This window comes from Gallinula chloropus, assembly GCF_964237585.1.
Source record: "Gallinula chloropus genome assembly, contig: HAP1_SCAFFOLD_471, whole genome shotgun sequence".
Classification (NCBI taxonomy): domain Eukaryota; kingdom Metazoa; phylum Chordata; class Aves; order Gruiformes; family Rallidae; genus Gallinula; species Gallinula chloropus.
Window position 1 is genome coordinate 1 of NW_028168360.1, and position 23708 is coordinate 23708.

General features: G+C 70.3%; 1 protein-coding gene across 1 annotated transcript; it reads left to right on the forward strand.

Annotated features, from left to right (window-relative positions):
* Window positions 1-213: 213 nt before the first annotated feature.
* Window positions 214-23689, forward strand: MAST1 (microtubule associated serine/threonine kinase 1; the record flags this gene model as incomplete). The annotated part of the gene is given in 25 exon segments (XM_084280985.1): window positions 214-341; window positions 344-395; window positions 1709-1784; window positions 2375-2581; window positions 3764-3865; window positions 4795-4924; window positions 6185-6252; window positions 6336-6421; window positions 7504-7712; window positions 8600-8738; window positions 10678-10810; window positions 11629-11794; window positions 12793-12894; window positions 12968-13090; window positions 13804-13913; window positions 15435-15556; window positions 16034-16221; window positions 16889-17071; window positions 18366-18598; window positions 19561-19683; window positions 20605-20741; window positions 21359-21528; window positions 22759-23251; window positions 23253-23466; window positions 23642-23689. Coding segments are annotated over 25 exon segments (3742 nt in total), but the record flags the coding sequence as incomplete, so codon positions are not given.
* Between the last annotated feature and the right edge of the window lie 19 nt (window positions 23690-23708).

A 23708-nucleotide genomic window follows, 5' to 3' on the forward strand; every position in this document is an offset into this window, starting at 1 on the left:
CGAGTTGGGATGTGGGGGGATGGGGGGGGATGCTGAGGGTGTGGGGGGATGTGGGGGGATGGGGGGGATGCTGAGGGTGTGGGGGGATGTGGGGGGATGCTGAGGGTGTGGGGGGTTTGTGGGGGGATGCTGAGGGTGTGGGGTGTCCTGGGGGGCCCGGGGGGTCCCCGGGGGGGTCCGGGGGTCCCCGGGGGGGTGTCCGCGCGGTCGGAGGGGTGACGCGGGCGCGCAGTCGTCGTGCTCGTCGCAGGAGCGGCTGCACCAGCTGCCGGCGCAGCCGACGCCGGAGGAGCTGCGGTTCCTCTCCCGCCACTTCGGCAGCTCCGAGAGCCTGGCCGAGGAGGAGGGGGGGCGCGGGGGGGGCCGGCCCCCCGCCCCCGCTCCCGCAGCCTCAGGTGGGGCTGGGGCACACAGGGCGCGCGGGGGGGGGAGGGATTTGGGGACCCTGCGAGGGGAAATTGGGGCACCGTGGGGTGGGGGGGGGGGATGGGGGGGGAAACGTGGTGGGGTTGGGGGTGCCATTGGGGGGAGGGGTTACCCATAGAAGGGGGGGTGATGTGGGGTGGGGTGACCCATAGAGGGGGGGGGTGATGGGGACAGTGTGGGGGGATGGGGGGGCACCGTTGGGGGGTGGGTTGGGGGTGATGTGGTTGCCATGGGGGGGGTTGTGGGTGGGTGGGGGGCGTGGGGGACATGCACGGTGGGGTTTGGGGGTGATGTGGGTGCCATGGGGAGGGTTGGGGGGGGGGACACACATGGTGAGGTTTGGGGGTGATGTGGGGTGGGGTGACCCACAGAAGGGGGGGGTGATGGGGACAGTGTGGGGGGATGGGGGGGCATTGTTGGGGGGTGGGTTGGGAGTGATGTGGGTGCCATGGGGGGGGTTGTGGGTGGGTGGGTGGGGAGGGGGACATGCACGGTGGGGTTTGGGGGTGATGTGGGTGCCATGGGGGGGGTTGGGGGGGGGCACACACACTCGGTGGGGTTTGGGGGTGATGTGGGGTGGGGTGACCCATAGAAGGGGGGGGTGATGGGGACAGTGTGGGGGGATGGGGGGGGGGCATTGTTGGGGGGTGGGTTGGGGGTGATGTGGGTGCCATGGGGGGGTTGTGGGTGGGTGGGGAGGGGACACATGGTGGTGTTTGGGGGTGATGTGGGGTGGGGTGACCCACAGAAGGGGGGGGTGATGGGGACAGTGTGGGGGGATGGGGGGGCACTGTTGGGGGGTGGGTTGGGGGTGATGTGGGTGCCATGGGGGGGGTTGGGGGACACACACACACGGTGGGGTTTGGGGGTGATGTGGGTGGGGTGACCCACAGAAAGGGGGTGGTGTTGGGGGGGTAATGGGGACAGCGGAGGGATGGGGGGAGGGGGATTGTTGGGGGGTGGGTTGGGGGTGATGTGGGTGCCATGGGGGGGTTAGGGTGGGGGGGGGTGGGGGGGACACACGCACGTTGGGGTTTGGGGTGATGTGGGTGCCATAGGGGGGTTGTGGGTGGGTGGGTGGGGAGGGGGACACATGGTGGGGTTTGGGGGTGATGTGGGTGGGGTGACCCACAGAAAGGGGGTGGCGTTGGGGGGGTAATGGGGACAGCGGAGGGATTGGGGGGGGGGGGGGGGGTTGTTGGGGGGTGGGTTGGGGGGCTGTGGGTGGGGGGGGGCCGCACAGGTGCCGTGGGGTCCCGCGGTGTCAGCGCTGCCTCCCCAGCCCCGGGCGGTCGCCCTCGTCCCACGACAACGAGATCGTGATGATGAACCACGTGTACAAGGAGAGGTTCCCCAAGGTGGGGCTGGGGGGGGCTGGGGGCTTCGGGGGGGGGATGTGGGGGTTGGGAGGGGGGCACGGGACAGGCTGGGGGGGTCTCGGGAGGGTAAGGGGCACTGGGGGAGGATATGGGGCCTTGGGGGGGGGTCTGGCAGGTTTATGGGGTCTGGGGTGGGGGAGAATGTGGGACATGTAGGGGGGATTTGGGGGGGGTCTCTGAGGCTTCTGAAGGGAGAGGGGGGTTGTCAGTTGGGGGGGAGGATATGGGGCCTTGGGGGGGGGGGGTCTGGCAGGTTTATGGGGTCTGGGGTGGGGGGGGAATATGGGACATGTAGGGGGGATTTGGGGGGGGTCTGAGGCTTCTGAAGGGAGAGGGGGGTTGTCAGTTTGGGGGGGGGGATATGGGGTCTTGGGGGGGGTGTCTGGCTGGTTTATGGGGTCTGGGGGGGGGAATATGGGACATGTAGGGGGGATTTGGGGGGGGGGGTCTCTGAGGCTTCTGAAGGGAGAGGGGGGTTGTCAGTTGGGGGGGGGGGGGATATGGGGCCTTGGGGGTCTCTGAGGGGGCAGGGGGGCACCTTGCGGACCGCGCCGGCCCGTCCCCCGCAGGCCACGGCGCAGATGGAGGAGCGGCTGGAGGAGTTCGTGCGGGGCTGCGGCCCCGGCGGGACCCCGCTGGCCGACGGCGCCCTCAGCTTCATCCAGCACCAGCTGGTGGAGTTGGCCCGCGACTGCCTGGCCAAGGCCCGGCACGGCCTCATCACCGCCGGCTACTTCTACGAGCTGCAGGAGAACATGGAGCGGCTGCTGCAGGATGTGAGCCCAGACGGGACCCGACGGGACCCAACGGGACCCAGTGGGACCCAACGGGACTGAACAGGACCCAACGGGACCCAATGGGACCCAATGGGACCTGTCGGGACCCAACGGTGCCAAATGGGACCCAACAGGACCCAACGAGACCCAATGGGACCCAACAGGACCCAACGGGACCCAACAGGACCCAATGGGACTGAACAGGACCCAACGGGACCTGCCGGGACCCAACGGGACCCAGTGGGACCCAACGGGACTGAACAGGACCCAACGGGACTGAACAGGACCCAATGGGACTGAACAGGACCCAACAGGACCCAATGGGACCCAACGGGACCCAATGGGACCCGCCGGGACCCAACAGGACCCAGTGGGACCCGATGGGATCCAACGGGACCTGCCAGGACCCAACAGTACCCAACGGGACCCAACAGGGACTGAACAAGACCCAACAGGACCTACCAGGACGCAACGGGACCCAATGGGACCAACAGGACCCAACGGGACCCAACAGGACCCAATGGGACCCAACAGGACCCAGTGGGACCCAACAGGACCCAATGGGACTGAACGGGACCCAAAGGTGCCAAATGGGACCCAATAGGACCCATCTGGACCCAACGGGACTTAACAGGACCCAATAGGACCCAACAGGACCCAGGGGGACCCAATAGGACCCAACGGGACTTAACAGGAACCAGTGGGACTGGAGAGGAGCCAACGGGACCCAGCAGGACCCAACGGGACCCAACGGTGCCCAGTGGGACCCAATGGGACCCAGTGGGACTGAACAGGACTCAATGAGATCCAATCTTGCCCAATGGCACCCAACAGCACCCAATGGGACCCAGTGGGACCCAATAGGACCCAACAGAACCCAACGGGACCCAACAGCACCCATTGGTGCCCAATAGGACCCTGTGGGACCCAATAGGACCCAATGGGACCCAACAGCACCCATTGGTGCCCAACGGGGCCCAATGGGACCCAACAGAGACCCAGCAGCCAGTGGGACCCAAAGGGGCTCAGTGACACCCTACGGTGACCCAACGGCACCCAACTGGTCCCAGTGGGGGGGGGCCAAACACCCCCCCAGCACCCAATGGGTGCCTCACAGGGCCCCGTGCGACCCCTGAGGACCCCGTGTGACAGGACCCCCCCCCCCCGACCCCCCCTCCCCAGGCCTACGAGCGCTCGGAGTCGGAGGAGGTGACCTTCATCACCCAGCTCGTGAAGAAGCTGCTCATCATCATCTCCCGCCCCGCCCGGCTGCTCGAGTGTCTGGTGAGCCCCCTCGGACCCCCCCCCCCCACCCCATGACACCCCCCCCAGCATCCTACCCCCCAGCATCCTCCCCCCCCCCCCCCATCCCATTTTGCACCATCCCAACCAGCCAATCAGACGACGCCCCTCTGGTCACCCTGACGACGCCCCGGCCAATCCCAGCGCGCGGCCAATGGGGAGGCTGGATGGCTGTTGCCATGGTGACAGCCGTGTTGCCGGGGCATCGCCATGGTGACGGCGTATCCTGGGGACCACCGAGACAAGGGGGGGTGGGGAGGGGGATGGACGGACACACGGACACGCGTGTGCACTGGCCCATGGCTGCCAGCACACGCGTGTCCTGGAACCAGCAACACGCGTGTACATGGGGTCTGGGCGCAAACCCACACGTGCACGTGTGTCCTGGTGTGCGCACACGTGTGTCCAGGTGCACACACATGTCCCAGTGCACACGTGTGATGTATGGTGCATAGTTCACACGCGTGACGGGGGGGGTATGTCCCCCTGTGCACACGCGTGATGGGACATGTGTCCCCCTGAGCACACACATGATGGGACATGTGTCCCCCTCCACACACGCGTGACAGGCCGTGTGTCCCCCGCACACGCGTGATGGGCCGTGTGTGTCCCCCGCACATGCATGACGGGCCGTGTCCCCCCCCGCACACACGTGACGGGCCGTAACCCCCGCACACGCGTGACAGGCCGTGTGTCCCCCCCCGCACACGCGTGACGGGCCGTGTCCCCCCCTGCACACGCATGACAGGCCGTCCCCCCCCGCACATGCGTGACGGGCCGTGTCCCCCCCGCACACGCGTGACGGGCCGTGTCCCCCCTGCACACGCATGACAGGCCGTGTCCCCCCCCCCGCACACGCGTGACGGGCCGTGTCCCCCCCCGCACACGCATGACAACCCGTGTCGCCGCAGGAGTTCGACCCGGCCGAGTTCTACCAGCTGCTGGCGGCGGCCGAGGGCCAAGCGCGCGAGGGGCTGCTGAAGGCCGACATCCCCCGCTACATCATCGCGCAGCTGGGGCTGGCGCGGGACCCCTTCCCCGGTACCCGCGGCCGCGCGAGGGGGGGGGGGGGGCGCGCGTGGGGGGTGTTGCACACCGGGAGTGCGTGTGTGTCACTCTGGGACCCCACACACGTGTGACGCCCCGTGTCCCCCCCCACACGTGACACCCCATGTTCCCACACACACACATGTGACACCCTGTGTCCCCCCCCCACACACACGTGACACCCTGTGTCCCCACACACACACGACACCCCATGTCCCCACACACACGTGACACCCCGTGTCCCCACACATATGTGACACCCTGTGTCCCCACACACACGACACCCCGTGTCCCCACACACACACACGTGTGACACCCTGTGTCCCCCCACACACGTGTGACGCCCCGTGTCCCCACACACACACATGACACCCCGTGTCCCCACACACACATACATGACACCCCGTGTCCCCCCCACACACACGTGTGACACCCCATGTCCCCACACACACACGACACCCCGTGTCCCCACACACACACACGACACCCCGTGTCCACACACAAATGTGTGACACCCCGTGTCCCCACACACACGTGACACCCCGTGTCCACACACACACGTGACACCCCATGTCCCCCCCCACACACACGTGACACCCCGTGTCCCCACACACGCGTGACACCCCGTGTCCCCACACACAACACCCCGTGTGTCCCCACACGACACCCCATGTCCCCACACACACATGACACCCCATGTCCCCACACACACGCGTGACACCCCGTGTCCCCACACACGACACCCCGTGTCCACACACACACACGTGACACCCCATGTCCCCACACGCGTGACAACCCGTGTCCCTGCACACACGTGTGACACCCCGTGTCCCCACACACACGTGTGACACCCCATGTCCCCACATACACGCGTGACAACCCGTGTCCCCACACACACATGACACCCCATGTCCCCCCACACACACATGACACCCCGTGTCCCCACACACGTGACACCCCGTGTCCCCACACACACGCGTGACACCCCGTGTCCCCACACACGTGACACCCCGTGTCCCCACACACACGCGTGACACCCCGTGTCCCCACACACACGACACCCCGTGTCCCCACACACGTGACACCCCATGTCCCCACACACACGACACCCCATGTCCCCACACACACGACACCCCATGTCCCCACACACACACACGACACCCCACGTCCCCACACGCGTGACACCCTGTGTCCCCACACACACACACACGACACCCCACGTCCCCACACGCGTGACACCCCGTGTCCCCGCAGACGTGGTGCATCTGGAGGAGCCCGACAGCGGTGGGACCAACACGCCGGAGCCCGAGGAAGGGGCTGAGGTGGGTGCTGGGGCTGGGTCCCCACACAGCCCCCCCCCCCCCGTGCCACGCGTGTCACCCCGTGTCCCCCCCGTGTCCCGCAGGGCCGCGGCGCCGCCCCCAGCCCCAAGAAGCCGCCGGGCGAAGGCGACTTCGAGACCATCAAACTCATCAGCAACGGCGCCTACGGGTGAGACCCCCCCACGCCGGGGGTGGGGGTGTGTGGGGGGCTGTGGGGTGGGGGCTGTGGGGGGCTGTGTGGGGGGCTGTGGGGTGGGGGGTGTGTGGGGGCTGTGGGGTGGGGGGGTGTGTGGGGGCTGTGTGGGGGCTGTGGGGTGGGGGTGTGTGGGGGGCTGTGTGGGGGCTGTGGGGTCTGTGTGTGGGGTGTGTGGGGGGCTGTGTGGGGGCTGTGTGTGGGGCTGTGTGGGGGCTGTGGGGTGTGGGGGGCTGTGGGGCTGTGGGGTGGGGCTGTGTGGGGTGTGTGGGGCTGTGTGTGGGGCCGTGGGGTGGGGGTGTGTGGGGGGCTGTGTGGGGCTGTGGGGGGGGCTGTGGGGTGGGGGTGTGTGGGGGGCTGTGTGGGGCTGTGGGGGGGGCTGTGGGGTGTGTGGGGGCTGTGGGGTGGGGGCTGTGTGGGGCTGTGAGGTGTGTGGGGGCTGTGGGGTGGGGGCTGTGTGGGGGCTGTGGGGGCTGTGTGGGGGTCTGTGTGTGGGGCTGTGTGTGGGGCTGTGGGGGCTGTGTGTGGGGCTGTGTGGGGGCTGTGGGGTGGGGGCTGTGGGGTGTGTGGGGCTGTGGGGTGGGGGCTGTGGGGTCTGTGTGTGGGGCTGTGGGGTGTGTGGGGCTGTGTGGGGCTGTGGGGTGGGGGGTGTGGGGTGGGGGCGTGTGTGTGGGGCTGTGTGGGGGCTGTGGGGGCTGTGGGGTGGGGGCTGTGTGTGTGTGTGGGGCTGTGTGGGGGGCTGTGGGGCGGAGGTGTGTGGGGGCCTGTGTGGGGCCTGTGGGCTGTGTGTGGGCTGTGGGGTGGGGGCTGTGGGGTGTGTGGGGGCTGTGTGGGGCTGTGTGGGGCTGTGTGTGGGGTCTGTGTGGGCTGTGGGGGGCTGTGTGGGGGGCTGTGGGGTGGGGGTGTGTGGGGTGGGGGTGTGTGGGGGGCTGTGTGGGGGCTGTGGGGTGTGTGGGGCTGTGGGGTGGGGGCTGTGTGTGGGGCTGTGTGTGGGCTGTGGGGGCTGTGTGGGGCTGTGGGCTGTGGGGTCCCGGTGGTGACGCGCGGCCGTGCCGCAGGGCCGTGTACCTGGTGCGCCACGCGGCCACGCGCCAGCGCTTCGCCATGAAGAAGATCAACAAGCAGAACCTGCTGCTGCGCAACCAGGTGGAACAGGCGTTCGTGGAGCGCGACATCCTCACCTTCGCTGAGAACCCCTTCGTCGTCAGCATGTTCTGCTCCTTCCAGACCCGGCGCCACCTCTGCATGGTCATGGAGTACGTCGAAGGTGGGGCCTGTGTCGCGATATGGGGGCTGGTGTCGTGATATGGGGCTGCTGTCGCGATACGGGGCCTGTGTCGTGATATGGGGCTGGTGTCGTGATATGGGGCTGGTGTCGTGATGTGGGGCCTGTGTCGTGATATGGGGCCTGTGTCATGATATGGGGCTGGTGTCGTGATGTGGGGCCTGTGTCGTGATATGGGGCCTGTGTCATGATATGGGGCTGGTGTCGTGATGTGGGGCCTGTGTCGTGATATCGGGCTGGGAGTCGCGATATGGGGCTGGTGTCACGATATGGGGCTGGTGTCACAATACGGGGCTGGTGTCGTGATGTGGGGCTGATGTCATGATATGGGGCTGGTGTCGTGATATGGGGCTGGTGTCATGATATGGGACTGGGCATCATGATATGGGGATGTGTGTCACGATATGGGGCTGGGAGTCAAGATATGGGGCTGGGAGTCAAGAAATGGGTCTGGACATTGCAATATGGGGCTGGGAGTCGCGATATGAGGATGTGTGTCGCGATATGGTGCTGGGTGCTGCGATATGGGGCTGGGCAGTGCGATACAGGACTCATCAGCATAATATTGGGCTGGGAGTCGCGATATGGGGCTGAACATCACTATATGGGGCTGGGTGTCGCGATATGGGGATGTGTGTCGTGATACGGGGCTGGGTGTCGCAATATGGGGCTGGGAGTCAAGATATGGGGCTGGGTGTCGCGCTGGCAGCCCCAGCATCACCCTCCGGGCTCACACGTCACCCACGGGACGCGCTGTCCGGCCGCGGAGCCGCAGGGTGGGTGGTCGTGGGGTGGGGGCTGGGCTGTGTTTCTCCACCCTGACATCACCCCCCGTGTCGCGACGTCACCTCCGTGTCGCGACGGCGCAGGCGGGGACTGCGCGACGCTGCTGAAGCACATCGGGGCGCTGCCGCTGGAGCTCGCCCGCCTCTACTTCGCCGAGACGGTGCTGGCGCTGGAGTATCTGCACAACTACGGCATCGTGCACCGCGACCTCAAGCCCGACAAGTACGGCGCCGCCGCCACGTCACCGCTGACGTCACGGCTGGGGGGCTGGGGGGGGGGTGAGACACATGGGGCGTGGTGGGGACATGAGGCATGGGGGGCCATGGGGCGGGTCATCTGGGGTATGGGGGTACATAGTGGGGGTACAGGGCAGGGGACATGGGGCAGGTCACTTGGGGTATGGGGGGGCACTAGGGGACATGGGAGGTTTGGGGGGGCATGGGGAAGGTCATCTGGTGTATGGGGGGGGCCATGGGGGGTATGGGGGGGGTACAGGGTGGGGGGACATGGGGCAGGTCACCTTGGGTATGGGAGGGACACTGGGGACATGGGGTGTTTGGGGGGGCATGGGGCAGGTCACCTTGGGTATGGGGAGGCACTAGGGGCCATGGGGGGCATGGGGGAGCATGGGGGAGGTCATCTGGGGTATGGGGGGTGCCATGGGGGGTATGGGGGGGGTACAGGGTGGGGGGACATGGGGCAGGTCACTTTGGGTATGGGGGGGCACTGGGGGACATGGGGGGGCTTGGGGGGGCATGGGGGGGGCGTGGGGCAGGTCATCTGGGGTATGGGGGATATGGGGGGTCTGGGGGGGGTACAGGGTGGGGGGACATGGGGCAGGTCACATTGGGTATGGGGGGGGCACTAGGGGCCATGGGGGGCATGGGGCAGGTCATCTGGGGTATGGGAGGGACACTGGGGACATGGGGTGTTTGGGGGGGCATGGGGCAGGTCACCTTGGGTATGGGGAGGCACTAGGGGCCATGGGGGGCATGGGGGAGCATGGGGGAGGTCATCTGGGGTATGGGGGGTGCCATGGGGGGTATGGGGGGGGTACAGGGTGGGGGGACATGGGGCAGGTCACTTTGGGTATGGGGGGGCACTGGGGGACATGGGGGGGCTTGGGGGGGCATGGGGGGGGCGTGGGGCAGGTCATCTGGGGTATGGGGGATATGGGGGGTCTGGGGGGGGTACAGGGTGGGGGGACATGGGGCAGGTCACATTGGGTATGGGGGGGGCACTAGGGGCCATGGGGGGCATGGGGCAGGTCATCTGGGGTATGGGAGGGACACTGGGGACATGGGGTGTTTGGGGGGGCATGGGGCAGGTCACCTTGGGTATGGGGAGGCACTAGGGGCCATGGGGGGCATGGGGGAGCATGGGGGAGGTCATCTGGGGTATGGGGGGTGCCATGGGGGGTATGGGGGGGGTACAGGGTGGGGGGACATGGGGCAGGTCACTTTGGGTATGGGGGGGCACTGGGGGACATGGGGGGGCTTGGGGGGGCATGGGGGGGGCGTGGGGCAGGTCATCTGGGGTATGGGGGATATGGGGGGTCTGGGGGGGGTACAGGGTGGGGGGACATGGGGCAGGTCACATTGGGTATGGGGGGGCACTAGGGGCCATGGGGGGCATGGGGCAGGTCATCTGGGGTATGGGGGGGGTATGGGGGGGGTACAGGGTGGGGGACATGGGGCAGATCACTTTGGGTATGGGGGGGCACTGGGGGACATGGGGGGGCATGGGGGGGACATGGGGCAGGTCACATTGGGTATGGGGGGGCACTGGGGACATGGGGTGTTTGGGGGGGCATGGAGCAGGTCATCTGGGGTATGGGGGGGGGCACTAGGGGCCATGGGGGGTTTGGGGGGACATGGGGCAGGTCACATTGGGTATGGGGGGGCATGGGGGGGCATGGGGGGGACATGGGGCAGGTCACATTGGGTATGGGGGGGCATGGGGCAGGGGGACATGTGCTGGGTCATCTTGGGTATGGGCGCACGGGGGGGACACGGGGTGGGGGACAGGGGGCAGCTCACCCCAGGTACAGGGAGACACGGAGGGGCACAGGGACGGGGGGATGTGGGGACACGGGGGGGGGTACCACAGGGCTGGGGGGCGCGGGGCCGCGATGGGGCTGGCAGCTGCCCCCTGCCCGCAGCCTGCTGATCACCTCGCTGGGCCACGTGAAGCTGACGGACTTCGGGCTCTCCAAGATGGGGCTGATGAGTTTGACCACCAACCTCTACGAGGGGCACATGGAGAAGGACGCCCGCGAGTTCCGCGACAAGCAGGTGGGCTGGGGGCTGTACCCCTCCCTGCACCCCAAACCTCGGGATCCCCCCAGGTATCCCCCTCCCTGCACCCCAAACCTTGGGACCCCCTGTATCCCCTCCCTGCACCCCAAACCTTGGGATCCCCCCCTGTATCCCCCTCCCTGCACCCCAAACCTCGGGATACCCCCCTGTATCCCCTCCCTGCCCCCCAAACCTCATGAGACCCCCCTATCCCCCCCCTGCCCCCCAAACCTTGGGACCCCCAGTATCCCCTCCCTGCCGCCCCAAAACTCAGGACTCTCCCTGCACCACAAACCTTGGGAGACCCCCAGGTATCCCTCTCCCTGCACCCCAAACCTCGGGACCCCCCCGGTATCCCCTCCCTGCACCCCAAACCTCAGGACCCCCCCGGTATCCCCCTCCCTGCTCCCCAAACCTCGTGAGACCCCTGTATCCCCCCCCGCCCTCCAAACCTTGGGATCCCCTGTATTCCCTCCCTCCCTGCACCCCAAACCTCGGGACCCCCCCTGGTATCCCCTCCCTGTCCCCCAAACCTCATGAGACCCCGTATCCTCCCCTGCCCCCCAAACCTCGGGATCCCCCCAGGTATCCCTCTCCCTGCACCCCAAACCTCGGGACCCCCCGTATCCCCCTCCCTGCCCCCCAAACCTCGGGACCCCCAGTATCCCCCTCCCTGCACCCCAAACCTTGGGACCCCCTGTATCCCCCCCCTGCCCCCCAAACCTCATGAACCCCCCCGTATCCTCCCCTGCCCCCCAAACCTCATGAGCCCCCCCGTATACCCCCCTTACCCCCCAAACCTCGCCCCCCCCCAGGTGTGCGGCACCCCCGAGTACATCGCGCCCGAGGTGATCCTGCGCCAGGGCTACGGGAAGCCCGTGGACTGGTGGGCGATGGGCATCGTCCTCTACGAGTTCCTGGTGGGCTGCGTGCCCTTCTTCGGGGACACCCCCGAGGAGCTCTTCGGGCAGGTCATCTCGGGTACGGGGGGCTCTGGGGGGGCACAGGGGGGACACAGGGGGGGTACAGGGCAGGGGGACATGGGGCAGGTCATCTCGGGTACGGGGGCTTGGGGGGGGGTATAGGGTGGGGGGGACATGGGGCAGGTCATCTCGGGTACGGGGGGCTCTGGGGGGGCACAGGGGGGACACAGGGGGGGTACAGGGCAGGGGGACATGGGACAGGTCATCTCGGGTACGGGGGGCTCTGGGGGGGCACAGGAGGGACACAGGGGGGGTACAGGGTAGGGGGACATGGGGCAGGTCATCTCGGGTACGGGGGCTTGGGGGGGGGTATAGGGTGGGGGGGACATGGGGCAGGTCATCTCAGGTACGGGGGGCTCGGGGGGGCACAGGGGGGACACAGGGGGGGTACAGGGTAGGGGGACATGGGGCAGGTCATCTCGGGTACGGGGGGCTCGGGGAGGGTACAGGGGGGGTTCAGGGCAGGGGGATGTGGGACAGGTCATCTGGGGTACGGGGGGCTCGGGGGGGGTATAGGGTGGGGGGATATGGGACAGGTCATCTGGGGTACGGGGGGCTCGGGGGGGGTATAGGGTGGGGGGATATGGGACAGGTCATCTCGGGTACGGGGGCTTGGGGGGGGTACAGGGGGGACACAGGGGGGGTACAGGGCAGGGGGACGTGGGGCAGGTCATCTGGGGTATGGGGGGCTCTGGGGGGGTATAGGGTGGGGGGATATGGGACAGGTCATCTGGGGTACGGGGGGCTCGGGGGGGCACAGGGTGGGGGGGACATGGGACAGGCCATCTTGGGTACAGGGGGGCACAGGGGGGGTACAGGGCAGGGGAACATGGGACAGGTCATCTGGGGTACAGGGGGGACACCAAGGGGCACAGGGACAGGGGGGATGTGGGGACATCGGGGGGCTCATCATGGGGACAGGGGGGCTGGCAGCTGCCCCCCTCCCCCACACTCACGTGTCCCCCCTGTGTCCCCCCACCCCGTGTCCCCCCCCAGACGAGATCCTGTGGCCGGAGGGGGACGAGGCGCTGCCCCCCGACGCGCAGCACCTCATCTCCTGCCTCCTGCAGCCGGACCCCCTGCAGCGCCTCGGGGCCGGTGAGACCCCCGGGACCCTCCCCCGATCCCCCGGCCCCCCCCGGCCCCCCCTGACCCCCGTCCCCTCCCGCAGGGGGGGCGCAGGAGGTGAAGGCTCACGGCTTCTTCGCGGCGCTGGACTGGACGGGGCTCCTGCGCCAGAAGGCCGAGTTCGTGCCGCACCTGGAGTCGGAGGAGGACACCAGCTACTTCGACAGTGAGAGACCCCCCCCCACTGGGGTACCCCCCCCCCGGGACACCCCCCCCGGGAACACCCTGGGACCCTTCCGGCACCACAACGTTGGGACCCCCAAGCTGAGCCCACCCCGTCACCCCCTTGGTGCCCCTGAGCCCCCACCCAGCAAGGGTCCCATCAGGGATCCCCCCACCCCTGCACCATGGGGACCCCCCAGTGAGACCCCCCCATAAGACACCCTCATGAGACACCCCATGAGCCCCCTGCACCCATGAGACCCCCCCTCCATAAGACACCCCCCCATGAGACCCCCCATGAGACCCCCCTCCATAAGACACCCCCCTATGAGACCCCCCATAAGACACCCTCATGAGACACCCCATGAGCCCCCTGCACCCATGAGACCCCCCCCATAAGACACCCCCCCATGAGACCCCCCATGAGACACCCCCCTATGAGACCCCCTATAAGTCACCCCCCTATGAGACCCCCCATGAGACACCCCCACCCATGAGACCCCCCCATGAGACCCCCCATAACACACCCCTGAGACCCCCCCACCCATGAGACCCCCCCCCCAATTAGACGCCCCTACAATAACTCCCCCATTAGTCCCCGCCCCCTCCACGAGATACCCCCCATGACACCCCCCAGGACCCCCCACGCCCCCCCTCCGTGGGCCCCCTCGGTGTGTCCCTGGTCACCCCACCCCACCCCCCTTCCCGTGCCCCCAGCGCGCTCAGACCGCTACCCCCACGTCACGTCCTACGAGGACGAGGACACGACGGAGGACGAGCCCGTGGAGATCCGGCAGTTCTCCTCCTGCTCCCCCCGCTTCAGCAAGGTGGGGCTGGGGGCTGGGGGGCCCGGGGGGGGGCTGGGGAGGGGGTACGGCATGTGGGCAGGGGTCTTGTGCTCAGCCCTGTGCGATCACACGTGTGTGTGTGTGTGTGTGTGTGTGAGCCCTTGTGCCCTGCCTGAGCGCTCACACGTGTGCGAGTCCTTGTGCAAACCCTCGTGCAAACCCTCGTGCAAACCCTCGTGCGAGCCATCACTGATCACACATGTGTGAACCCTCGTGTGATGCCTGGGGGGTCACACATGTGTGACCCCCCCTTGTGATCACACGTGTGTGAGCCCTCGTGCAACCCTCGTGCGAGCCCCATGTGAGGCCCTGTGCAAGCCCCGTGCAAGGCCTCATGTGACCCTTGTGCAAGCCTTGTGCAAGCCCCATGCGAGCCCTAGTGTGAGCCCTGGTGCAACCCTCGTGCAGCCCTCGTGTGAGCTCCATGTGAGGCCCCGTGCGAGCCCCGTGCGAGCCCTGGTGTGACCCTGGTGTGACCCTGGTGCCAGCCCCGTGCGAGCCCTGGTGTGACCCTGGTGTGACCCTGGTGTGGCCCTGGTGTGACCCTCGTGTGACCCTGGTGTGAGCCTGGTGCAACCCTGGTGTGACCCTGGTGTGACCCTGGTGTGGCCCTGGTGCGACCCTGGTGTGACCTTGGTGTGACCCTGGTGTGACCCTGGTGCGAGCCCCGTGTGGCCCTGGTGTGACCCTGGTGTGGCCCTGGTGCGACCCTGGTGTGACCCTGATGTGACCCTGATGTGACCCTGGTGTGACCCTGGAGCGAGCCCTGGTGTGACCCTGGTGCGAGCCCCGTGCGAGCCCTGGTGTGACCCTGGTGCGACCCTGGTGTGACCCTGGTGTGACCCTGGTGCGACCCTGGTGTGGCCCTGGTGTGACCCTGGTGTGACCCTGATGTGACCCTGGTGTGACCCTGGTGCGACCCTGGTGTGGCCCTGATGCGAGCCCTGGTGTGACCCTGGTGCGAGCCCTGGTGTGACCCTGGTGTGACCCTGGTGTGACCCTAGTGTGACCCTGGTGTGACCCTGGTGCGAGCCCCGTGCGAGCCTGGTGTGACCCTGGTGTGACCCTGGTGCCCCGCTGGTGTGACCCTGGTGTGGCCCTGGTGTGGCCCTGGTGTGACCCTGGAGCCCCGCTGGTGCCCCGCTGGTGTGACCCTGGTGTGGCCCTGGTGTGACCCTGGTGCCCCGCTGGTGTGACCCTGGTGTGACCCTGGTGCGAGCCCCGTGTGGCCCTGGTGTGACCCTGGTGTGACCCCCGTGTGAGCCCTGGTGTGGCCCTGGTGTGACCCTGGTGTGACCCTGGTGCGAGCCCCGTGTGAGCCCTGGTGTGACCCTGGTGTGACCCTGGTGTGGCCCTGGTGTGACCCTGGTGCGACCCTGGTGTGACCCTGGTGTGGCCCTGGTGCGACCCTGGTGCGAGCCCCATGTGAGCCCTGGTGTGACCCTGGTGTGACCCTGGTGTGACCCTGGTGTGACCCTGGTGCCCCGCTGGTGCCCGCAGGTGTACAGCAGCCTGGAGCAGCTCTCCCAGGAGCCGAAGGCGGCCAAGGGGCGGCCGCGGGACGAGGGGCGACGCGACGGCTTCGCCCGCGACCGCGGCTGGCGCACGGCGTCGCCCGAGCTGTGAGCGCGGGGGGGCTACGGGGGTGCCGGGGGGTGCTGGGGTCCCTGGGGGGACATCGGGGTCCCTGAGGGGTGTTGGGGTCCCTGGGGGGACATCGGGGTCCCTGGGGGGGATGTTGGGGTCCCTGGGGGAGGGTGTTTGGGGGTTCCCGGGTGACACTGGGGGCCTTGGGGGGGACACTGGGGGCTCCAAGGGGTTTTGGGGTCTCTGGGGGGGGGGATGTTGGGGTCCCCAGGTGACACTGGGGTCCCTGGGGGGTTTTGGGGTCCCCGGGGGGGTTTGGGGTCCCTGGGGTGGGTGTTGGGGTCCCCGGGGGTTTTGGGGTCCCTGGGGGGTTTTGGGGTCCCCGGGGGGGTTTTGGGGTCCCTGGGGGGGGTGTTGGGGTCCTGAGGTGCCACCGGGGTCCCCGGGGGTTTGTGGGGTGCAGTGGTCAGCGCTCCCCCCCCCCAAACCCCCCCTCAAACCCCCCCTTGCAGGAAGCGCCCGCCGGCCACGGACGGGGCCCCCCCCGAGGGCGAGGGCAGCCCCCCCCCGGGGGCCCGGCGACGCTTCTCGGCGCTCCTGGAGCCCGGGCGGCCCGGGGCCCCCCCCGAGGAGAGACCCCCCCCCCGCAACGGGGCCGCCCCCCGCGACGGACAGACGGACGGACTCAGCGAGGAGCCGGGTCAGTCCCGGGGGGGGAACCCGGGACCCCGGGGACCCTTTTGGGGGGGGTGTCTCGGACCCCGGGGTCCCTTTTGGGGGGGGGTCCCGGACCCCGGGGTCCCTTTGGGGGGCTCCAGGACCCCAGGGACCCTTTGAGGGGGGGCCCAGGACCCCGTGATCCCTTTGGGGGGTGTCGAGGACCCTGGGGTCCCTTTGGGGGTGTCCCGGACCCCGGGGTCCCTTTGGGGGGGTTCCAGGACCCCAGGGACCCTTTGAGGGGGGGTCCAGGACCCCGTGATCCCTTTGGGGGGTGTCGAGGACCCTGGGGTCCCTTTGGGGGGGGTCCCAGACCCCGGGGTCCCTTTCTGGGGGGGAAACCCAGGACCCCTGGGTCCCTTTGAGGGGGGGGTCTAGGATCCCAGGGTCCCTTCGGGAGGGGTCCCGGACCCCGGGGTCCCTTTGGGGGGGTCCCCGACCCCGGGGTCCCTTTGTGGGGGGGTCCCGAACCCCGGGGTCCATTTGGGGGGGGGTCCCGGACCCCGGGGTCCCTTTGGGGGGGGGGGATCTAGGATCCCAGGGTCCCTTCGGGAGGGGTCCCAGACCCCGGGGTCCCTTTGGGGGGGTCCCCGACCCCGGGGTCCTTTTGGGGGGGGTCTCACCGGGTCCTCACCGCCCCCCCCCCGCAGGGGAGCGAGTGGCGCGGGCCGCGGAGCTGCCCCCCCCCGCGCCCCGGCCCGAGCTGGGGCTGCGGCGGCCGCGGCACCCGGGGGTGCCCCCCGAGGGGGGGGGCGACAAGCGCAGCCCCCGCGGCCCCGGCAAGGTCACCAAGTCGGCGTCGGCCACCGCGCTCTCGGTCATCATCCCCAGCGGTGGGTGCCCCCCCCCCCACCCCGGGACCCCCTTCCCAGCCCCCCCGGGCCCCAAATCCCACCCCCCGGGCCCCCAAATCCCCCCCCCCGGGACCCCCTTCCCAGCCCCCCCCGGGATCCCAAATCCCGCCCCCCCCCCGGGACCCCCTTCCCAGCCCCCCCGGGATCCCAAATCCCCCCCTCCCCGGGACCCCAAATCCCCCCCCGGGACCCCCTTTGCAGCCCCCCCGGGCCCCAAATCCCCCCCCCCGGGACCCCCTTCCCAGCCCCCTCGGGACCCCAAATCCCCCCCTCGGGACCCCAAAATCCCCTCCCTGCTCTCCGGGGTCCCCGAGGATGCCGCGGGGGGGTCCCAAGCCCTGGGGGTCTGTGGGGGGCTTGGGGGGCCCGGTGGGGGGTCTCAAGGTTTGGGGTGCAGGGGGGGGATTACGGGGGGTCTCAAGGTTCGGGGTGTTGGGGGGACACACGGGGGGTGCCCGGTGTTTGGGGGTGCTGGGGGGGGACACGGGGGGTCCCGAGTTTTGGGGTGCAGGGGGGACGCACGGGGGGTGCCAAGGATTGGGGTGCTGGGGGGGTGCCGAGGTTCGGGGTGCAGGGGGCGACACGGGGGGTGCCGAGGCTCGAGGGTGCAGGGGGGTCACACGGGGGGTGCCCGGTGTTTGGGGGTGCAGGGGGGTCACACGGGGGGTGCCCGGTGTTTGGGGGTGCAGGGGGGGCACACGGGGGGGTGCCGCGGTTCGGGGGTGCTGGGGGACACATGGGGGGTGCCCGGTGTTTGGGGGTGCTGGGGGGGACGCACGGGGGGTGCCCGGTGTTTGGGGGTGCTGGGGGGGGACACGGGGGATCCCGAGGTTTGGGGTGCAGGGGGGACGCACGGGGGGTGCCGAGGATTGGGGTGCTGGGGGGGCACACGGGGGGTGCCCGGTGTTTGGGGGTGCAGGGGGGGCACACGGGGGGTGCCGAGGTTTGGGGTGCAGGGGGGGCACACGGGGGGTGCCCGGTGTTTGGGGGTGCAGGGGGGACACACGGGGGGTGCCCAGTGTTTGGGGGTGCAGGGGGGGGATACAGGGGGTGCCCGGTGTTTGGGGGTGCAGGGGTCACATGGGGGGTGCCGCGGCTCGAGGGTGCAGGGGGGTCACACGGGGGGTGCCGAGGATTGGGGTGCTGGGGGGGTGCCGAGGTTCGGGGTGCAGGGGGGACACACGGGGGGTGCCCGGTGTTTGGGGGTGCAGGGGGGGACACGGGGGGTGCCCGGTGCCCCCGAGCCGGTGCCAGCTGTGGGGGGGGGGCGCAGGGGAGGCGCCCGGCTCGTCGCCCCTGGGCAGCCCCATGTCCCCGCGGTCGCTGTCGTCGGACCCGTCGTCGCGGGACTCGTCGCCGGGCAGGGAACTGGCCCCGGCCGTGGCCCCCCCGCCGCGCTCGCCCATCGCCATCCCCCGGCCCGGCAAGAAGTTCGGCTTCACCCTGCGCGCCATCCGCGTCTACCTGGGCGACAGCGACGTCTACAGCGTCCACCACGTCGTCTGGGTCAGCGGGGACGGGGGGATACGGGGGGGCCGGGGGGGGACACGGGGGGCGCGGGGGGGATACGGGGGTCTGGGGGGGGGACACGGGTCTGGGGGGGGGATACGGGGGGCGGGGGGGGGGATACAGGGGTCGGGGGGGGATATGAGGGGCGGGGGGGGGACACACACGGGGGGTGGGGGAGGGATACGGGGGTCGGGGAGGGAGATACGGGGGTCTGGGGGGGGGACACACGGGGGTCTGGGGGGGGATACGGGGGTCTGGGGGGGGGGATACGGGGGGCGGGGGAGGGATACGGGGGTCTGGGGGGGGACACACGGGGGGCGGGGATACGGGGGGGCCGGGGGGGACACAGGGGTCGGGGGGGGGATATGAGGGGCGGGGGGGGGACACACACGGGGGGCGGGGGAGGGATACGGGGGTCTGGGAGGGAGATACGGGGGTTGGGGGGGGGATACGGGGCTCTCGGGGGGGGGATACGGGGGGCGGGGGAGGGATACGGGGGTCTGGGGGGGGACACACGGGGGGCGGGGGGACACACGGGGGTCTGGGGGGGGACACACACGGGGGGCGGGGGAGGGATACGGGGGTCGGGGAGGGGATACGGGGGTCTGGGGGGGGACACACGGGGGGCGGGGGGGACACACGGGGGTCTGGGGGGGGGATACGGGGGTCTGGGGGGGGATATGGGGGGGATGGAGGGGAGACACGGGGGGGGGAACAGAGGGGGGGACAGGGGGGACGTGGAGGGAGGACAGTGGGGACATGGGGGGGGTCGGGGGGGCACTAGGGGGGGTCCAGGGGGTGACATAGGGAGGATGGAGGGGGGACACGGGGGTGGGAACAGAGGGGGGGACGGGGGGGGTGTGGAGGGGGGGTCAGGGGGGACATGGGGGGGACAGTGGGGGCGCTGGGTGCCGGGGGGCGCGGGCGGGCCGGTGGGTGACGGCGCCTCGCGGGTGCAGCACGTGGAGGAGGGGGGCCCGGCGCAGGAGGCGGGTCTGTGCGCCGGTGACCTCATCACCCACGTCAACGGGGAGCCCGTCCACGGGCTGGTGCACACCGAGGTCGTGGAGCTGATCCTCAAGGTCAGAGGTCATGGGGGGCACGGGGGGGGCATGGCAGGGGCCACAGTGGGGTCCTGGGGGGGTCAGGGGGGCACTGTGGGGTCATGGTGGGGTTCTGGGGTCACTGTGGGGTCACCATGGGGTCATGGCGGGGATGGGGTCCCAGCAGGGGTCACTGGGAGGGGGGTTATGGTGGGGTCCCAGGGTCTTGGAGGGGATCAGGGGGTCACCATGGGGTCATGGTGGGGTTGTGGGGTCACCATGGGGTCATCATGGGGTCATGGTGGGGCTGTGGGGTCACCGTGGGGTCATGGTGGGGATGGGGTCCCAGCAGGGGTCACTGGGAGGGGGGTTATGGTGGGGTCCCAGTGTCCTGGGGGGGATCAGGGGGTCACCATGGGGTCATGGTGGGGTTCTGGGGTCACTGTGGGGTCACCATGGGGTCATGGCGGGGATGGGGTCCCAGCAGGGGTCACTGGGAGGGGGATCATGGTGGGGTCCCAGGGTCCTGGTGAGGCCCAGGAGGTCACCATGGGGTCGTGGTGGGGTTGGGGGGTCACCGTGGGGTCATGGTGGGGATGGGGTCCCAGCAGGGGTCACTGGGAGGGGGGTTATGGTGGGGTCCCAGTGTCCTGGGGGGGGTCAAGGGGTCACCATGGGGTCATGGCAACGTTGGGGGGTCACCGTGGGGTCACCATGGGGTCATGGCGGGGATGGGGTCCCAGCAGGGGTCACTGGGAGGGGGATCATGGTGGGGTCCCAGGGTCCTGGTGAGGCCCAGGGGGTCCCTGGGGGGTCGTGGCGGTGCCGTGGGGTCCCAGCAGGGTCCCCATGGGGTTCGGGTGGGGTTGTGGGTTCCCCAGGGGGCCGGGCTGGGGGTCCCCGGGGGTCGCTGGGCGGGGGCGGTGCGAGGGCCCCGCGCCACGTGCCGTGTGGTGCCAGAGCGGGACCAAGGTGCTGGTGACCACGACGCCGCTGGAGAACACGTCCATCCGGCTGGGCCCCGCGCGCCGCCGCAGCGCCCGCGCCAAGATGGCGCGCAGGAACCGGCGGGGCGGCGCCGGCAGCGGCCACGAGAGGTGGGCAGGGGGCGCGGGGGGGTTGGGGGGCTGGGGGGGGGTTTGGGGGGCTGTGGGGGGTTGGTGGGCTGTGGGGGGTTTGGGGGGCTGTGGGGGGGGTTGAGGGGTTGGGGGGGGTTGGGGGGCTGTGGGGGGGGGTGGGGGGCTGTGGGGGGGGTTGGGGGACTGTGGGGGGGTTTGGGGGGCTGGGGGGGCTGTTGGGGGACTGGGGGGGAGTTTGGGGGCTAGGGGGGTTGGTGGGCTGGAGGTGGGGGTTGGGGGGCTGGGGGGGGTGGTGGGATGGGGGGATTGGTGGGCTGGAGGGGGGGGTTGGGGGGCTGGGGGGGGTTGGTGGGCTGGAGGGGGGGTTGGGGGGCTGGGGGGGGTGGTGGGATGGGGGGGTTGGTGGGCTGGAGGGGGGGTTGGGGGGCTGGGGGGGGTTGGTGGGCTCGGGAGGGTTTGGGGAGCTGGGGGAGTTTGGGGGGCTGGGTGGGGGGTTTGGGGGGCTGGGGGGCGTTGGGGGGCTGGGGGGGGTTTGGGGGGCTGGGGGGGTGTTGGGCTGGGGGGGTAAAGGGGCGGGGCGGCGGGGAGGCTGTGGGCGGGGCTTGCGGCTCGCTAACGGTCCTCCCCGCCGCCAGGCGGCGCAGCGCTCTGTTCCGCCACCTGGCCAGACAGGCGTCGCTGCTGCACACGAGCCGCTCGCTGACGTCACTGAGCCGCTCGCTCTCCTCCTCCGACAGCCTCCCGGCCTCGCCCACCCACGCGCGCGCGCGGGACCCCGCCCTCCCGCCGCGCGCCGCCGAGGCGGGTACGGAAACGAGGCCGGGGGGGAGGGGGAGGAGGAGGGGGGCGGGGCCACGGGGGTAGTGGGCGGGGACAAGGGGAGGTGGCGGGAGCCAATTGGTGGAGGGCGGAGCCGAGTTGTGGGCGGGACCAGCGGGTAGTGGGCGGGGTCACTGGGTCGCGGGTGCCAAGAAGTGGTGGGCGGGGCCAGAAAGTAGTGGGCGGAGCCACGTGGTAGCGGGGCGATGGGTAGTGGGCGGGACCACTGGTTAGTGGGCGGGGCCAGTGGTTAGTGGGCGGGGTCACTGGGTACCGGGCGCCAATGATAGTGGGCGGAGCCAGTAAGTAGTGGGCGGAGCCACGTGGTAGCGGGGCAATGGGTAGTGGGCGGGGGCAGTGATTAATGGGCGGGGCCACTGGGTCGCAGGTGCCAATAAGTAGTGGGCGGAGCCAACTGGTAGTAAGCGGGGGCAAGAGGTAGAGGGCGGGATCAGTGGGTAGTGGGCGGGTCCAGTGATCAGTGGGCGGAGCCACTGGGTACCGGGTGCCAATAAGTAGTGGGCGGAGCCAGAAGTACTGGGCGGAGCCAATTGTAGTAAACGAGGGCAACAGGTAGTGGGCGTGGCCAACGATTAGTGGGCGGGACCACTGGACTTTGGGCGCTAATTAGTGGGCGGGGCCAGACGTAGTGGGCGGAGCCAATTGGTAATAAGTGGGGGCACTGGGTAGTGGGCGGGGCCAGTGAATAGTGGGCGGAGCCAATGGGTACCAGGTACCAAAAAGTAGTGGGCGGAGCCAGAGGTAGTGGGCGGGGTCAATTGGTAGTAAGTGGGGCCAGTGGGTAGTGGGCGGGGCCACTGGGGTCCCAGGCGCTAATTAATAGGCGGGGCCAGATGTAGTGGGCGGAGCCAATTGGTAGTAAGTGGGACCGCTGGGTAGTGGGCGGGGCCAATGATTAGTGGGCGGAGCCAATGGGTACTGGGTACCAAAAGTAGTGGGCGGAGCCAGAAGTAGTGGGCGGAGCCAGAAGTAGTGGGCGGAGCCAGAGGTAGCGGTGGGGCCAATTGGTAGTGGGACCACTAGTAGTGGGCGGGACTAATGATTAGTGGGCGGAGCCACTGGCTAAGGGGCGGGGCCAGAGGGCAGCAGGTGGCGCCCGTCCCCGGAGCGGGGGGGGGGGACACACACGCGGGGTGCGGGGGGGTCCCGGCCCCTCCCCCGTCCCTGACCCCCCGTCCCCCGCCCCGCGCCGCAGGGGCGTCCCCGCCCAGCAGCTCCCCGGGCTCCAGCGCCCCGCCGTCCCCGGCGCCGGCCGGGCCCCACCTGCGGCCCAGCTCGCTGCAGGGCCTGTCCCCGAAGCTGCAGCGCCAGTACCGCGCCGCTCGCTGCAAGTCGGCCGGCAGCATCCCGCTCTCGCCGCTGGCGCACACGCCGTCGCCCCCCGCCGCCTCCCCGCCCGCCTTCCCCGCCAAGCTGCACCCCAAGGCCGCCGAGTCGCCCCGCCTGGCCCGACGGGGCCCCCCCGACAAGGCCCAAGGGGGGGCGGCTCCTCCCCGCAAACACGGGCTGGAGGCCGCCGCCGCCCGCAAGGACTTCCCGGCCGAGCCGCCGCTGCAGAGCCTGGCCGAGTGGGACGGGGAGAGCCCGGCGGAGGGGCCGCCGCCGCCCCCCCCCCCGGCGCCCCCCGCCCGCCGCCTGGGCCGCCAGGAGCTGCCGCTGCTGCTGGGGGGTCCCCCCGGGGCCGAGGCCGCCCCCGCGGGGGGCGAGGAGCCCGAGCGCGCGGCGCGAGGACCCCCCAAGGCGCTCAGCCCGGTGCAGGAACACGAGCGGGGGGGCGGCCCGGGGGGGCCCCCGGTGCCCATCGTGGTCGTGGGGCCCGGGGCCGGGCCCGGGGATGGGGCGTTGGGGCCCCCCCGGAGCTCCGGGGCCCCCCCCGGGCGCTGAGCTGCCCCGTCCCGCGGCTGTAAATAGAGGGGGGGGGGGCCCCTCACACCCCCCCCCCCAGGCATGCGGGGCGCAGCAGCCCCCCCGGCACCCCCCCCGTGTACGCGAAGGGTTCATACTGTGACAGACCCCCGGTGTGATGTCATCGACCCAGCAGCCCCCCCCACACCCCCCCCCCGGACCCCCCCCCCCAGGTGTCCCGTTTGCCCCTGGTTCCTGTCCCGCTGACGTCACGGCGGTGATGTCACCGGCGGGGTGGTG